This window comes from Gobio gobio (genome assembly GCF_949357685.1).
Source record: "Gobio gobio genome assembly, chromosome: 19".
In the NCBI taxonomy this organism is placed as follows: domain Eukaryota; kingdom Metazoa; phylum Chordata; class Actinopteri; order Cypriniformes; family Gobionidae; genus Gobio; species Gobio gobio.
Window position 1 is genome coordinate 46,319,095 of NC_137112.1, and position 17,539 is coordinate 46,336,633.

General features: G+C 39.1%; 2 protein-coding genes across 7 annotated transcripts in view; one reads left to right on the forward strand and one right to left on the reverse strand.

Annotated features, from left to right (window-relative positions):
- ccdc50b (coiled-coil domain containing 50b) overlaps positions 1 to 7,168 on the forward strand; it is a 36,840-nt gene extending 29,672 nt beyond the window's left edge. For 2 of the 4 annotated variants that reach the window (XM_079844293.1, XM_079844291.1), the window contains 5 exons: positions 437 to 523; positions 699 to 818; positions 2,580 to 2,689; positions 2,794 to 2,888; positions 2,972 to 7,168. In XM_079844293.1, the coding sequence (XP_079700419.1) occupies positions 437 to 523; positions 699 to 818; positions 2,580 to 2,689; positions 2,794 to 2,888; positions 2,972 to 3,117 (558 nt within the window). In that variant the 3' untranslated portion in view covers positions 3,118 to 7,168. The remainder of the gene's footprint in view (positions 1 to 436; positions 524 to 698; positions 819 to 2,579; positions 2,690 to 2,793; positions 2,889 to 2,971) is intronic. The other 2 variants (XM_079844294.1, XM_079844292.1) reach the window with 1 other exon arrangement.
- Positions 7,169 to 7,172: 4 nt separating this feature from the next.
- Positions 7,173 to 15,671, reverse strand: tnfrsf9b (tumor necrosis factor receptor superfamily, member 9b). Of its 3 annotated transcripts, XR_013818552.1 has the most exons (8): positions 15,448 to 15,637; positions 13,392 to 13,526; positions 11,170 to 11,307; positions 11,022 to 11,091; positions 10,795 to 10,907; positions 8,690 to 8,806; positions 7,993 to 8,608; positions 7,189 to 7,861 (listed from the first exon to the last, which is right to left on the reverse strand). XR_013818552.1 is itself a non-coding variant. In XM_079844297.1 (7 exons), exons 1-7 carry the CDS (start codon positions 15,575 to 15,577, stop codon positions 8,466 to 8,468), a joined length of 846 nt encoding a protein of 281 aa, XP_079700423.1. In that variant the 5' UTR covers positions 15,578 to 15,671; the 3' UTR covers positions 7,173 to 8,465. The 3 variants fall into 3 exon arrangements, 2 of the variants coding, with proteins under 2 accessions (XP_079700423.1, XP_079700424.1); XM_079844297.1 differs by having other exon boundaries at positions 7,173 to 8,608; positions 15,448 to 15,671; XM_079844298.1 differs by having other exon boundaries at positions 7,189 to 8,605.
- Positions 15,672 to 17,539: the final 1,868 nt, after the last annotated feature.

Genomic DNA, 17,539 nt, shown 5'->3' on the forward strand with positions numbered 1-17,539 from the left:
TTATGTTTGTATTACCTTAGAATGAGCCATTTCTATCTATATACACCTCTTACAGTGAAGCCGCCATTTTGTGCCGCCATGTTTCTACAGTAGCCCTAAACGGACAAACTTCTCGACAGAGCGCTAGCTACTCTCTGCTGTCTCAGGCGACATCTTTGTCCTGTGTCGGCCACCGTAGCTTCTCTATGTGCTCCGAAAGGGAGGGGTGAGCGGTGGATGGTTGCAATTCACAACCTCACCACTAGATGCCGCTAAAATGTACACTGCACCTTTAAGTGAAACTTAAATAAGTTGAAGTAATTGCTAAAACTAAAATAAAGATAAATTAAGGATTTTTTATATTTCTATAAAAAAAAAGCTTCAAAATATGAATAAATAGTATAATTGTATATGATAATTACTAACACTATAAGTTTGCTACTAACACAACACATAGTATTTATTATGTCTTTTTGATTGGCAGTTTCCTCGCAGCTCTGGATCAGAGGTGGACTTCATTGCGGCTCAAGTAGCCCAAGATGAGGTAGAACAATCTTCTTACACTGTACAGATGATAAATGGATAAAAAGATTCTTGGAATGGAGATTCACTTAAGTACATCAAATGACATACTACTTCTTGATCCTCAAATGTCTAAAGAAATATCAGTTGTGTTGTCGCCCCAAACGCTCTAACTCTGCTGTATAAATGCTCATCAGGAGATCGCACAATACATGCAGCAGCGCCATCAGAGAAGAGTCAACGACAGAACACGAGACCTAGAGATCCAGACCAGACCTGCTGAACCAAGAGATGAAGGAAACACCACCACCAGGAAGGTCTGAATGAACCTCCTCCGCTTCATGAATACACAACTCTAATGAGGGACTGATGGTGTTCATGATGACACAACCTCAAAGATTTTATTGATTTGATTCAACACTCAAAATTAAAGCATACAATATTGGCATACAGCATACAATATATTTTTATAACTCATTCGTTTACATTATATAAAGCAGGGGTCTCAAACTTGCGGCCCGCAGGATATTTTGTTGCCCCCTTCTTGACATCAAAGTTTGTTAGTTAAAAGCACCGCATTTGCTGAGTCGTTGCGTGTGCAGCGCTTGCTGCCTCCTTTTGTGTGTGTGTGTGTGTGTGTGTGTGTGAGAGAGAGAGAGAGAGAGAGAGTTGACTCGCCCCTCCCTCGTGCAGTATAATTGGTTGACACCGCGTGATTGACAGACGAACGAAGCTGATCAGACAGTTGAAAGGAATGTGGTCTAACAGCGCTCATCAATGTCAAAATGATTGAGATGGCCAATCAAATCAAAGTAGGCGGGGTTTACGTTCTTTTATGGCTCTTCACACACAGACGAGCGCGTCAATCTATCGCTTAATGCCATTGCGGAGAGAGACTCTATTCTTTCCGGTGAAATCACTAAACAAAATGCACACAAACGTGTCCATGGTGTCCAAGAAAAACTATATGAGAGCGGATTAGAACCCTTTTGACACGGTTGGCAAAAATTCTTCCACCAGACTACTAGGGAATTCAAAAGTCAATTGCGGATCTATATATTTATTCACTCACTCACTCACTCACTCATGCGAAGAATATCGGGACTAATAATATATTTGATGCATATATTGTTTACAAATAGTCCCAAAAAGATTATTTCCCAACTAGAATTAGACCTAGAATTTCGCTCACTGTTCTGTTTGACCTGGTTACGGCCTTGCTGTGAATTAGTCTATTATTTAAAATAAAATTAAAATCATTCATTATTTCATATGACATGATTTAATTTCTATAGGCTATATTTTAGTTCAAATTCAGAGGAAGAGTTAATGTTCTGAAGAAACATTCATGTTGAAGAACTATTAATAATAAAGATTGAAAAGATTGGATCAGTTGTGCTACTTTTTTTTTGGAATACTAGCCCAGCCTAACCCAGAGTCTACCTCCAGCGGCCCCCAGGTAAAATGAGTTTGAGACCCCTGATATAAAGCCTTAAAGTCCTGCATAATTAAGGGCGTGGCCACTTTGAGTGACAGGTGGATTGTCGTTTGTCTGCTGTCTGTTAGTCATCGAGACACCTCAGCTCCGCCCACGTCCCGCCTCTTTGCCCATTTTCTGTTATCCGGGAGATGACAAAGGCCAGCTCGTCTCTACTTTACGCTTCAAAACTGCTCTTCAGAATCCAATGTGTGACGTCACGGACAATACGTCCATATTTCTTTTACAGTCTATGGTTTCAACAACTCAACCAGTCCCGCCCTTTATTTTGCATATGCCTCGGGCGGGAATGATTTAAAAAAGGAATATTGTGATGTGTTTGTTTTCTGAAGTAAACTCGAGACTACAATATAGGCGTTTTAGGGAGTTCAGAAACAATGACACTGATATAGACCATAACATGAAATTAAGGTTTGAAAGGACCTTAAACAACAACATTACACACTAAAGTTGAACTAAAAAAAGCATAACAGGACCCCTTTGATTCATGGTGTGGATAGGCCTTTCATTTGTAATTTGTTTCACAATTTGGTTTTGGTGTAAATGGACATTTCTCAGACCATGTTGTCTTGAATTTCAGGCTCTCCAGATGTTGCGAGAGAGGCTGAACTCAGACGGACTGCATTCGCCAGTGGAAGAGGAAGACTACACCATTGAAAACCATCTAGCAAGCCCATCATGCACTGCACTGTGAGTCACACATTCTTTATCACACACATTCACACAATCTGCCGTTTCTCAAGAACGCCTTTCGACAGTTACTGTATCTTTGCACCTTGTTTATCTCTTTTCAGCCGAAACCAACACATACACAACATTGCTGAGGAACTGGACCCAACGTTCAAGGCTAGGAAGCGTGAGAGCCACATTTCCACCAGCCCCCCGTCAGGTACAAATGCATGGTTATATAATAAGAACGTTCAAGAACTGTATTTGTGCCACATCAGCAGCCGTTTCCTTTTTCCTTGGCAGGTCTGTGCTTGGCCCCTCGTAACCCGCACAGTATCTTTTATGAGTATTTACCAGAACCGACCTTCATACCACCAACCAAACGGCAGAGCGACAAAGCAGGACGTCACAAAGCCAAAGACAAGAAAGAGAACTGTAAACAACAGTGAAAGGGAAACTTTTGACTTTTAAAGTGCAAGTATTGTATAATCAATTTTATGGACACAGATTATTGTGTTGTTAGACTATGCTATATAACTGACGTTACTTCATTTTTTTTTGTGATAAAGCATGTTAACTAGCTGTTTAAAGGGATAGTTCACCCAAAAATGAAAATTAGCCCATGATTTACTCACCCTCAAGTCATCCGAGTTGTATATGACATTCTTCTTATATGAGTTATGTTAAAAATGTCCTGGCTCTTCAAAACTTTGTAATGGCAGTGAATTGTTGGGGCATTTTTCCCAAGTCCATAAAAGTGCATCTATCCATCATATAACTGCTCCACACGGCTCCGGGATGTTAATTAAGGCCTTCTGAAGCGAAGTGGCGTGTTTGTGTAAGAAAAATATCCATATTTAAAACTTTATAGACTAAATTAACTAACTTCCGGTGGTCAGCGGTACGACTTGACCCTTGAACCCTTGACGCATGCGTATAGGCGAACTCAGAAGCGCAGAGGATAGAGCAAAACAAAACACTGGTGATGAATTAGAGTCTAAAACAAACATTTTCCAAGAGAAATGGCGGAGGATTTCGATATAAGAGAAGAGGGGCTTGAGTTTGTTGAACAAAACATGTAAGAATCATAAACTTTTGTTTGTCACAAGACCTTATTTTCTGAAATAATTCAAAAGCCAATGGTAAAAATCGTATTGGATTTTGTCAATGCGAATTTACGGTTTGTCCTACAAAAATACGTCATCACTGCAGCACTCTATTAGTTATGATTCATCTATGTTGACAATCAAACACCAGCTTAGATAACACTCTCCACGTGTTGGGCCATAGATCGTCTTTATGGTCAGAAATCGGAACTATTTAGGATAGAACGCAGCATAATATGATAAACAAGACTGTCATGGTTCAATTGACCTATTGGTAAGCCCCGCCCCCCTTAGTTACTGTTGCTAACTCGGACAAACAAAGTTGCTATAACTTACAATGACAGCTGTCAGTGAGAAAACCTTATCCCAAGATGTTTTTGGACACAGAATGTAGAGTATATCCCGTCCGAATGATGGCCAAACTTTCCTGATGGTTTATGAAGTTTATTATGTCCTTTTTCACTCCAAAAAATCCTCGTAAGAGCTGAACAAACAAAGCATAAGAAGTGCGCATTAACGTCTCATTCACAAACTAGCTCTCTCCGTTGCATTACCATTAACACACAGCAAATTACACAAAAACACTCACAGTAAACAAACATATACACAGACCGTATGACTTTTCAGGGGTGCAGTTAATAACTGGTAAACTTTGTATCTGCAAAACAACTCCGATAAACTGCGTGCGAGCTCTTCCTTTCACTTGCCGTAGACTATAATACCCAGCATAATAGGAGTCCTCCTTAGTAGGACAGATAATGTAGACCTTAAACACATCTAAAATTAAATACATTTACATATAACCAGTTTAATATGGAGAGGCACTGAAATGTAGACCTTCGTGTTTTTGACCTACAGTGTTACATGACGTGAGAACAGTTAGTTATTACGGTTTGTATGTTAGGAGGGACTTTAATCGTAACTTAACGAGAATATGACAAACAGAAAATCCTCTCAGGATCCCTGGAATCAGTGTTATAGTACCTCAGGCACGACATTTGAGCTTTTTTTTTGCATAAACACCATCAAACCGATGAGAGCTTTGGATTTTCCACGCAATAGGATAGCGCTACAACCAACCAGAGCAAAGAAGAAGGTGATGCGGAGCTAGTTGATAGATTAAACTTTCGCCGTATCCAGTCGGCAAAACTTCCGACACATCTTCCATTCTTAAGAATGACTTCAGTGCCGTTCTTTGCTCAAAGAAAAGCTTCGTCTTCCAGAGTCACGGCCAAAGCCGATTCAAAAGACCAATGTTCGACAGCTTCTTTGTTTACGAGTAAAGGTCCGTTCACACTGGACGGGATTTTGACGCGCGAATAGTTCGCGCAATGGTTTTATCTTTTGATCAGCTGTTTGTGTAATGAGTGCTTCCACACCGAACGCGAATGTGTTGCGGCGGAAAAACAATGTTTATTTTTTTCGTTTCGATGACGATTTTTTTTAACACTCGCAGCGACAGAAAAGGCTTAAACCAATCACATACAAGGAAACAAAGGTCACGAAATGTCCAGTTGATGTCATCAGCTATTCAATCAACATTAACCTTTGCCAGGTATCGAATTTCTCATGAGATTGCAGCTGTAGTTGTGTTTGCCCGCTTTAGGCTACAGACAACGATAACATCACCTTTTGAGTTAAAACTCATAGATTTTTTTCAAATCTAATTGTGTCCGCGACTATAGAAAGTGAATGTGTTTCCGTCAGTCCGTCTGTGGCACTTAAATGTTTACATTGTGACTCAACTGGAAACACAGCAGCTCCAGATCGATTGGTTCCTGAAGTGTGTGTTTATCTCATCAGATGCGATGCTACTATCTCTCTCGAGCTCCACAAATTGTCCCACAGACATTTGAAAGTAAGAGCGGAACCGGCCATGATAAAGTTTTAGCTTCTGTACAAGATTAGCATACTCCCCTTCTGACTCTGTTCTTTAAGACTGGGTGCACCCAAAACCTTCTTTTGGTTTTATAAATCAAATGAAAAGCTCGTCTTCACTGAATGAGGAAGTGTCCGTGTTTTCTCAGCTGTCGCAGTGAATGTTTTGGGATGTTGGAGCTCTGAAACGTCACAGACGTCGCAAACTCGCGTCGCGGCTTATGTGAATGGTTTTTACGCGAACTATTTGCACACGAAATATTCGTTTTTCAGCTTCGCTTTTTGTTACGCGTCCGGTGTGAAAGGGCCTTAACACGCGGAACCGCCACAACTCTGCCGTCATTATGTTAAGCCCGCCCACCGACTCTATACACGATGTGATTGGCCTGACTAGAGTTTGGTTTTCCAGCTCATAAGCCAACGGAGAGTTGCTAGATTGCTCTAGATTTCTAGGCTAACGAATCGATGATTCACCATGAAAACAGACGCTTAAAAACGTGTCCTTCTACTTCCTCTTCTTCTTTTGTTTAATGGCGATTTACGTAACCTAATCGCCACCTATTTGGTGGTTGTGCAATCATTTTTCCGACCTTTTCATTTAATAAGTAATCTTTATTCACTGAGAATAAGGATTATATTGTTTGTTAGATGCTAATGAATTGAATGCAGATCCATGTGTGAGATGACAGTAAAATAAATAATATATTTGAATTGAATTAACATTTAAACATTACCTTGTTGTAATAGTGCTTTAGAATGAATATATAACACCTTTAGTTATATTATTAGCTATATTAATTATAGAACATATCTGAATAGCAAACTAACTCTGGATCATGAGTTGCTATGCTACTTACATACCCTGAAAGTTAATAACGTTTTTGGAAACGAAAGTTGAGGTTATCCACTTACTTCTTCTTAAACATACCCGGGCATGGCACATATCCTGCTTTCTGGAATACCCCCCTGGTAAATAGATAAAAAAATTATTAACTGAAAGAGAATATGCCTTAGTTTTTAAGTTTGTATAAGGGATATAATGCCTTATTTTCTGCTTTCAGCATTTTTGTTCCACATTTGTTTTGTAAATTCGTTCCTCATTTTCACTTCTAAAAAAAAGAGCAGCAGCTCTGTGTTTAATGTTATTGCAAAACAGAGGTCAGAAGAGCGTGAGAAGTCTTCTACCAGAATGTGAAGATTCAGGGGTTTTGCAATTGGAAATTCAGTGGATTTGAAATAATGCAGGGGAATTCTGATGGTGCTGCATTAAAACATGAAACGCCGTCACATCCTGACAGCCTACAGTATTTCAGTGCAGAGGTCTCTGTTCCCCCCACACACATACTGAAACCTTTTGTGCGCGATGACATCAGCCGCATGAACGCCTCTCTGTTCTCAAAGGCTATGGGGCAAATGAACTCAGTGTTTAAAGGTCTCATATTTGAGGAGTTGTTCTTTTTTCTGTAATATGTGTTAACATCTTATGTGTTTTCATAATAAAAGTCACAGCAAATCATTTTGTACTTGTTTTGTTTTGTAAAACGATCATTTATACAACTTAACCTGCATAGCAATTTATTGATAAGCAACATAATGTTACAAACCAGGATTTTAGAAATATTTACAAATATTTTATGACATTTACATGTATGTCAAATGGAAATTAAACAACATCAGATCACAAATAATTTAACAATACAAGTGCATAAGTACATAAAAAACAAAAATGACAACAAAGGGGTTCGGCTGACCAAAAAAGTCATAAACCACCCAAAAAAACAGATGTTATTAGACATGTGATTTTGCCGAATTGGATGTGTTCCTGGAGCAACAACATTTCTCTCAGAACATGGATGGACGAAGGCTCTCCAATCACATTCTGGAGCAATTCATTTTGAATAAATACTCAAACGCTGGCGGGGAACGAGTTAATGACCAGGGTTCCCACGCTTCTTGAAAGTACTTAAATTTCAGACACCTGGAAAGTACTTGAAAACAAATATAGGTGCTTGAATTCAATTTGAAATACATTTTGTTTAGAATGGTGTTATTTCCAAAATTGTCCTACAGTATATGCGCTATCAAAGACAGAACCAAACGTTGCTTATGTTCGGGGGGAGGGGTGGGTTAGCGGGGGGGGGGAAATGATGGAGAGCAGTACATACACTTGCTGAAAATGAAAAGTTGCGATTTTCTAGGCCGATTATGGCTAGGAACTATACTCTCATTCCTGCGTAATAATCAATGCGCTGTGTAATATCATTGCGTCGCTGCATGGGACGGCTAAAAGTTACTTGATTATTACGCAGGAATGAGAATATAGTTCCTAGCCATATCGGCCTAGAAAATCACAACTTTTAATTTTCCGTCGGTCTTAGTACACAATGTAACTATACAGATCACAACATGAAAATAGGAAAATGTTGGTGTTATTTTGTCACTTATTGCACAGTAGGCTAGCTGGAGCCATTTACCTCCAGTCTTTGTGCTAAGCTAGCGTTGGGTGCATCAGAGAGTTATGGCACAGAGATGAGAATGGTATGTATGGACTTCTCTAACTCTGGGGGATACGGTCAATAAGTAAAGTCGCCGTGTTCCTTTAAGTAGCCTACTTTAAGAGGTCTTTCGTGATGCTACATATGCTGGGTTATGAATCTGATAGGTGCTTGAAAAAATCCTTGAATCTGGTGTTCATGAAAGAGTGGGAACCCTGAATGATAGAATAAGCTAAATAAATTATAAATTACATACAAACTCATTCTACATATCCTCAGATAATTACAAATGAACGATCATTTACACACAACACACGGTCATGCTTCCAAAGGCCCGATGCTCTGCGAGACCAGCGATCCTATCAAGCTCTGACTGCTGCTGCCGCGCTCCTGCTGAGGAAAACAGAAGGAAGACGCGTCCGAGACCTCCTCAGGAAGATACGCCGGAGTCGGTCCTCCTGCTGATCAGAAACACACGTCTGCATCAACATACGGGAACCCTTCGTGCTGGATAAATGTGCATGACGGCAGATGATGTTTACCTGGTTGCTTTTTTTCTTTATGGTAGGCCTTTCTTCGTCTCCACTCCAGGAAGAGGATTGTAGCAAGAGGTATTGTTACGCAGAAAAGCCCAAACATGATGAGCATAGCAGTGATCTCTGTAGCAAAGAGCAAACCATGAGTGAATCACCTGAAAATGAGCTTTAAAAAAAGGTTTAACTCAAACTTAAAGGGATAGTTCACTCTAAAATGTAAATTCAACTTCAACTTGTATGAGTTTCTTTTTCTGCTGAATACAAAATATGATTTTAAAGAATGTCGGTAACCAAAACACTTGGTCCCCATCAGGGGCGTTTCTAGGTTTTTAATTTTAGGGGGGCTCAGTCCTCAGGGAGGGTATGAAAAAAAATGGTAAAAGACTTTAGTTTAGGGTCCAATTCTCACTATTCACTAATAGCTTATTAGCATGCATATTAGGATATTGGCTGTTTATTATTACGTATAAAGCAAATATTAATGCCTTATTCTGCATGACCATATTGTTCATCCCTTAATCATACAATGTAGGCAGGTTTATAATCACTGAGATCCCAAATGTGAGGTAGTTAGGGGGGTTCGAGGGCTTGGTCCCCCGAGATAATTTTGATTTCTATGATCTACATATGTGCATTTTTAGATGTTCTGAACGCCAAAAAATTAGATAATAATAGTTGAAAACCATGTCAGTGGGCAGATATGACTGATAAAGTTTTTCCAGTTTCGTCAGTGAAGACAGTACACATGTTTAACTGATATTTATATGTTTTATGAATCATTTTCGTAGACATGTTAAGGCTACCAGGAAAGCTAGGTAACTACATTAATTTACAATATGCACACATTCATTATTTGTTTTGTTAATATTTCTTGTTTGTTAATTACATTATGAATCACATTATAGGCCTATTTTCAATTCAAAATAGCGAAATTAGACAAAAGTTTATTTATTTGGCTGAATATTGAGTCATTTGTTTAACATTTCTGACTTAAAGAAGCAGCTGTCAAATATGAAACGTTTCGTTTAGCTTCATATCTCGCACTTGACGTCCTGCTCAGCCTCAGCAGCTTCTGTGAACATAAAGCCCGCCTACTCTGATTTGATTGGTTTTCTCAAATATTTTGACATTGACGAGCGGTGACAGACCAATGAGAGCTCAGATCAACACACACACATCTGCTTCTGACGTGCGCTCTGCTCGACGCCGCTGCGGATTGAAGAACGCGCTGATTAAAAGACGGGACGAAGCTGAAGCCTCTCGCCAGTTTCATATGCTTTAAAGGTTAATCACATATTAACTAGCAAACTAGCCCAAAACAAGCCCAATCGCGTTTCACCCCCTGAATAGCTTCTCCGGTAAAAATCGCATTTCAGGGGGTAAAATATGTGTTTTTTTGGCATGGTTGCCTACTAAAATTCACATTCCCGGGGCTAAATATCACATAATTGGGGTCGCTTCAACCCGCGCACATGAAAAACAGCGGACTTGGCAACACTGAGCCACGCTTCCCTTAGAGGGCGGGACAATAACAAAAGAGAAACACGCCTCTGCTGCATGCTAGAATCTCCTAAAAACAAGCTGATTTCAACCTCAAAGTGTATGCTTTTAAATATACCAATACTGCTATCTCAAACACGGAGAGGCTTCTTCATGATCTCAACTAACAGATTCGGCAAAAAAGCGAAAATCACCAATTTTGAACAAAAAAAAACCCTTCATTCTCATTTTGCTCAACTTGTGCTGCCGACTTGTGTCCCTACTTTCCGTGACTGATCACATATGTTATAAAGGTTAATCACACATTTTTTAGGGGGGGCTGGGCAGAAGTTAAGGAGGGGTGGCCTGAAGAAAGGGCCCCCCTAAAAAGGGCCTAGTGACGCCCATGGTCCCCATTGACAAACAAGTTAAAGTTGTGTGTGTGTGTATGCATGCAACAGGTCAAATGCATGAAAAACGTAGGTCGCTCCTCATTATCTATCTGACATTTTTAAAGAAAGACCAGTTCAGGGTGTTCAGAAACTGCCTGCGTGACCTGTGATGTCAGGGTCATCAGTGAGGTCGCTATCATCCCCACATATTTCTCAGGTTTATATTTCTGTCATACATACTGCTGTCTGCGTCACTTGTCGGCAACACTGATGGTTTGGTATCTGGTTTAGGGCCACAGATTACATCTGCAGATGAACTTCCAGGAACCGTTATTTGATGGTCAGGCGTACATCTGTGGGTTGAGAGATACATCTTTTGAAACGGCTTGTAAAGTGTTGTTTCATCAGCTCGAAAACTATTTCAACAGACAGATCTATTTCAGAAACAATGAATAAGTGCATCATACTTGGTCCAGTTGATGCAGTATTGATGGATCTTGTCGTTGTACGTCCCTGGAGGACATGGCTCACACTTGCCTGAATTCATACAAGAAAATCCTTGCAGTCAGATGCATATTAGTTATTAATATGCATATTATAAATATCCAAACTTACCTTTTCCAGCAGGTTGCTCTCCCTTGCCACACTCTTTAAGACAGTAAGAGCACTTGTCATTTCCACATTGATATCCTTGTAAACATCCACAAACTGTGTTTCTGCTGGCGGTGCATTTCTCCTTCACCTGCATGGCAGCTGGAGCAGAGGAGAGGAGCGAGACTTCATCAAAACACACACTCTACAGACACAACACAGCTCCAGCATTCACAGCTGTGACGCCACAGAAACAGACGTTCTCACTGCTAATGTGTCCGATACAGCCGCATGGCCAAATTAACGCGGTTGTTCAAATTTAAAACCATACCCACTCATGATGACACAATTATACTCCAAAACAAGATAACATTTCATTGGCTATCCATGTCATCAACTCACACACATCAGTCGTGGTAAACAGAAGCTATAGCATGTTCGCTTGACGTGCGAGAACCAATGAGGTTCGTTCTCGTGTTACGCATCACGTTTGAGCTTCAGCGAGAACCAATGAGGTTCGTTCTCGTGTTACGCATCACGTTTGAGCTTCAGCGAGAACCAATGAGGTTCATTCTCGTTTTGCGCATCACTTTTGAGCTTTAGCGAGAACCAATGAGGTTCGTTCTCGTGTTACGCATCACGTTTGAGCTTCAGCGAGAACCAATGAGGTTCATTATCGTGTTACGCATCACGTTTGAGCTTCAGCGAGAACCAATGAGGTTCGTTCTCGTGTTACGCATCACGTTTGAGCTTCAGCGAGAACCAATGAGGTTCATTATCGTGTTACGCATCACGTTTGAGCTTCAGCAAGAACCAATGAGGTTCATTATCGTGTTACGCATCACGTTTGAGCTTCAGCGAGAACCAATGAGGTTCATTCTCGTGTTACGCATCACTTTTGAGCTTCAGGGAGAACCAATGAGGTTCATTATCGTGTTACGCATCACGTTTGAGCTTCAGCAAGAACCAATGAAGTTTATTCTCGTGTTACGCATCACGTTTGAGCTTCAGCGAGAACCAATGAGGTTCATTCTCGTGTTACGCATCACGTTTGAGCTTCTGCAAGAACCAATGAGGTTCAATCTCGTGTTACGCATCACGTTTGAGCTTCAGCGAGAACCAATGCGGTTCGTTCTCGTGTTACGCATCACGTTTGAGCTTCAGCGAGAACCAATGAGGTTCATTCTTGTGTTACGCATCACGTTTGCTGTCAATGGAGGGAGAGAAATCTCTCAGATTTAATTAAAATATCGTCATTTGTGTTTCGAAGATAATTTACTCACACTTATGTCATTCCTAAACCGTAAGACTTTCATTTATGACATTTTTGGGTGAACAAACACTTTAAACAAACACTTTTGTACCTGTACTTGTGTAATGACAATAAAGTTGAATCTAATCTAATCTAAAGTCGCCTGGTTGAGGCTGATTGGTACCTTTCCCTAAGACCCGCCCACACCTCTAAGCACACTGGGGTCAGCCAGGGTTGCCAAGTCTGCAGTTTTTCCTGCGCAATGGGGCCGTTTTTTAAACTTGCGGCAGGAAAAACTGCAGACTTGGCAACCCTGACTGACCCCAGTGTGCTTAGAGGTGTGGGCGGGTCTTAGGGAAAGGTACCAATCAGCCTCAACCAGGCGACTTTAAAGTGTTTATTCACCCAAACACGGAGTGTGTTTGCTTTTCCCCCGCGGGTTTACAGTTTGACATATTGCATGAATTATATTTTACTGAAATATTTTATATTCTACCAGTGATAAAACTGAGCTAGAAGTTAAATGTTGTGAGGGAGGACACTGGTACACTCTAAAAAATGCTGGGTTAAAAATAACCCAAGTTGGGTTGAAAATGGACTAACCCAGCAATTGGGTTGTTTTAAGCAGACATTTAACCCAACCGCTGGGTTGAAACAACCTAAATGCTGGGTTAGTCCATTTTCAACCCAATTTGGGTTATTTTTAACCCAGCATTTGAGCTTGTGTTGTGTTTAATACTATATAGTGATTTTCAAGTTGAAATTGGGCATAACAGTGACAGCAAAATATGTATTTTTGGTATGGGAGTGAAATATTTAGAATTTGGATATTTGGGCTTGGGTCATTATTTTGCTGGTTTTACTGCCATTGTCTTGTTACACAGACCTGGCAACCCTGTCATCACCAAAGGGCACTTTTGGCATTTGTATGGTGATGCTCGGAGCACATAATGAAGTCAGTTCAAATGAAAAGAATATATACAGTATGCTGTACCTCCTGTACACCGATCACACTTCTGACAGATCCGTGGGTTTGCTTCAGGGTTTGTGACAGCGATGAAGGTGTCATTTACACAGGGAGTACACAAATCACTTGGGTCCGGACCGCATTTACTGACTAGACGGTTTCCTGCAACAAACACACACACACATACATACAGTGGGATTAGAAGTCTGAGACAAAAGATGAGATTTTGAAGAATGTCGGTAACCAAACGGTTGCTGGTTCCCTTTGACTTCGATAGGGGAAAAAAAAAAATGGTGGTTTGACATTTGTTTAACATTCTGCAAAATATCATCATCTTTTATGTTCAAAAGAAGTAAAAACTTGAGGGTGAGTAAATGACAGAGTTAAACATTTTGGGTGAGCTATGCCAAGGGAGTGAGTTTGTGAGCTAAATGAACTAAACAGTTTGCAATAATGCATTAGTTAATGCATTTGGTATCATAAACTAACAGTACACAATACTTATTTTTTGTAAATGTATGAATAGAAGTATAATACACTAATATATTACTAATTTTAACACACATTAATGATTCTTAATCCATTAAATAACGCACGTGTCATATTTTTTGAAAGAGCACAATATGTTCACCCTAACAAAGCTTTAGTAGGCCTAGTATATTTAAAAAAAAATAAAAGACTGAAATGATGTAAAATGAATGAGAAATATTTATTTGACTAATCAAATAAATAAATGGGTCATGTGATCCTTGATGAACCTTGTGTAATGAAGTGCGGATGCTCTTAATTATGCTGTCATCAGTCATTAACTCAAAAGTAGACACAACAAAAGTCATGAAAAGTTTTAATGTTAAATTTTGAATGTTGATTATAATAAATTAGAAGGATTTTCATAAGTGGTATCCTATGGTGCGTGGGATATTCGTATTACGAGTTGGGAAGTCGTGTTTACGACATGTTGTGCGTTTAGAGCAAGATGGCGGCGCGCCTTCCTCTAATCTAACACCAGAATCTAACCCCAAGTTCCGAGTGAGTTTCCTTCCGGTGAAGATTACACATCTCAAATGCACGATGATCAAATCGAAAGCATTGCGCAGTGAGGATGAAAGCAGCTGTTTGTTGTGGTGTTTAAATCACATGATCACGAGAAGGAAGTACTGTAAGTACTGTCATTTGCATTTGAATGTGCTGTCGTTTGATAACATTTGTTATTAATAGCTATTATAGTAGCGTAATTCCAGTTTTGGGCTTTAGTTATTTATTTCAAATTCATACATCTGCGTATTCAATTCTTAGATCTAAGCTTCACAAGCCTCTCATAAAAACAATGACTTTTTAAATTAAGCGGATAGATAGACAAAAATGGTCATTTCACTAAGTTATGTAGGCTATATGATTTCCCCCCCGTTTGTTTCCCATTTGCATTGATATTTGTGATGTTGCTTAATAATAACATTATTAATAATATTAGTAGGGTATAGTAATAAAATGCAGTAACGTGTAACAAAATGAATTATTTCCATCGAGACAACTTCTTTCTGCTTTCTTATGTAACTAAACTTTGATTTAGTTAATTTTACTAAAAGAAATATCATTTTACATGGTCCTCTGAGGTACTTCTAAGAATACCATGGTACTAAGAGTTCTTTTAATGCATATTTAATCTATTTCTTCTTTCTCCCATTTCTTTTTACGACATGCACTCCTTTTCTTTCAGGTTTTCACTTCACAAAACAATGAACAATAAGCAACTGAAAAATAAGCATAGATCATCCTAAATAAGTGATTTCATTTTTTTTCTTCTTCCAAATTCATCCTATACAGAATCCTAATCCTTGCTGTGGAAACCGGAATCTCACACACTAATATCGAGCACTGTATGTTTAAGTATAAACTTGCACTCAAAGGTCGTCCAATCAAGATCACGCATCAATATTGCTTGCCATATTTTTTGTTGTTGTTGTTTTAGTGTCACACAATTCTCTTGAGTTAGAGAAACATTGATGCAGAGTTGCAGACAATACATATATTCAGGGTTTTAGAAATCATTCTATCCCAGAGATAAGTCCTTCCCAAAACTCACCTGGTTTACACCTCGCACAGCACATGAGTTTGTTATCGATATCCCAGTTCTGACATCCAGGTTCCACACTGTGTCCTGCAGCCAGAACCAGGACAGCCACAGCCAGGATCAGTCCATGGAGCAGCTTCATCCTCCACAACACGTCCGTCTGTTCACACACACAGTTCTCTGAAAGACGCTGAGAATAAAGATCTTCTCTAAAGTGCTGCGTCTATACAAAGTCTGAAACCGTCACATGTGAAACCACATTTGTAAGTTCCCAAACGTCACTAGTACACCCACATGCACACTCACACACAGACGCATGAAGTGTCTGACAGTGACTCGTCAGCTTTTTAGATGATGATGATTCAGTACAAAAGTTTGTATATATAAATATTAAATTGTAAATAGTCCTTCCTTCATCTTTAATAATCAAATAATGTCTTTAATGAACATTTTTAGAGGGTAACCACAACCATTGTACAATCTATGCCAATTATTTTTTAACCCTCTGGTGCTCTTCGCATGGTGGTCAACATGGTTTTATTTTAATGAAATGAATGTACTTTATTTTAGTTTGATAATGTTTTTTTATTTCATATTTAGTATCATTAGGGGATTTTATGGTACTAAATTAGATTTATGCTGTGGTTATAATTAACGTTAACGATATGTATCGCGATCATCGATATCAATAAAAAAAAGCGTTCGATAAAACTCATTCGATTATATATTTTTTTCTTCGTCGGAAGAAACCAGAGGTTGCGAAGCAAGTTTGGTTGCATGAACAAAGGCTACACTCTAAAAAAAAAGGCTCGTAATCATAGGGGAACCTTTTTTAGTGCTATATAGCACCAATTTTGGTGCTTCAGTGGTTCTTCAGCGGTTCTTCAGAGGTGCTATATAACACCTTAGTCAAAGAACCGGTGAAGAACCTCTGAAGAACCGCTGAAGAACCTCTGAAGAACCGCTGAAGAACCACTGAAGCACCAAAATTGGTGCTATATAACACTAAAAAAGGTTCCCCTATGATTACGAGCCAAGAACCATTTTTGGTGCAATATAGAACCTTTTTTTTTTAGAGTGTAGGGATGGGCGTATCGATATGAAGTATTGATATATCTATACTGATGTGCGCATCGAAAAGTATCGATACTCAAATAAAAATATTGATACTAAGGTTTTTATTTTTTAAAGATGATTTATTGCATAAAATACGAATAACCTATGTTACCGAATAGTTGTGTAGTATAGGACTATTTTCCTGCTCATCTGAACCATGATCTGAACTCACGCAAATGCTGCAAGACAGAACCAGTCAATCACAGAGAGAGCGTTCGCTCACTGATGACACTGTATTCAAACAGAGCTGCGTTTCCCAAAATGGTCATAAGAAACCATTGATGCTTTTGGAAACGCAGTTCTGATCAATACTCAACAGAAGACAAAAAAAAACAACAACATATGTTTGAGTTATTTCCCAATAAACAAATAGAAATTGTAGCCTACATAGTGCAATTACACTCTTTACATTTAACGTTAATAGCTGTTCTATTCTGCAACTAATGTTAATATAAATCATGTCATAATAAAAAGGTTGCATTTTATAGGTGCAACGTCCTGTCACCGGCAGTCCCTTAAATGAACCATGGTTTATTTTTTACTACAGTGACCATATTTCAACTATTTGTAGATTTCCATGATTACCACCACAAGTAAACGTATTTTAACCATGTGCGAATAAAAATATGATCTAATAAGTTGCAATTAAGGCATATTGAATGTTAAAATACCTTTCAAATATAATGTTAAGTGGGTATCTTTACCCATTTTATTCTTAGTAATTTTAATAATTTAATAAATGTAATAATATAAAAGTTCAGTTTAGAAGTATCGTATCGGTATCGATATCGGTGATACTGGCCTTGAAAGTATCGGTATCATATCGAAAACGAAATCAAGTGGTATCGCCCATCCCTAACAAAGGCACTCGCTCTCTGGGAACCAAGCAACGTAGGGAGTGACAGGCTAACTCCACAAACTTTGGTTTACCAGCCTTGTTTATACTTTCGTATTTTGCGCGGCTCGTTCGTTTGGGGACGTGTTTATA

Coding starts and splice junctions, on each gene's coding strand:
- tnfrsf9b (XM_079844297.1), bottom strand. CDS start 15,577: ATGAAGCTGCTCCATGGACTGATCCTGGCTGTGGCTGTCCTGGTTCTG. Junction 13,527..15,447: donor CTGTGCGAGGTGTAAACCAG/GTGAGTTTTGGG, acceptor TGTTTGTTGCAG/GAAACCGTCTAGTCAGTAAA. Junction 8,609..8,689: donor TAAAGAAAAAAAGCAACCAG/GTAAACATCATC, acceptor GTTTCTGATCAG/CAGGAGGACCGACTCCGGCG.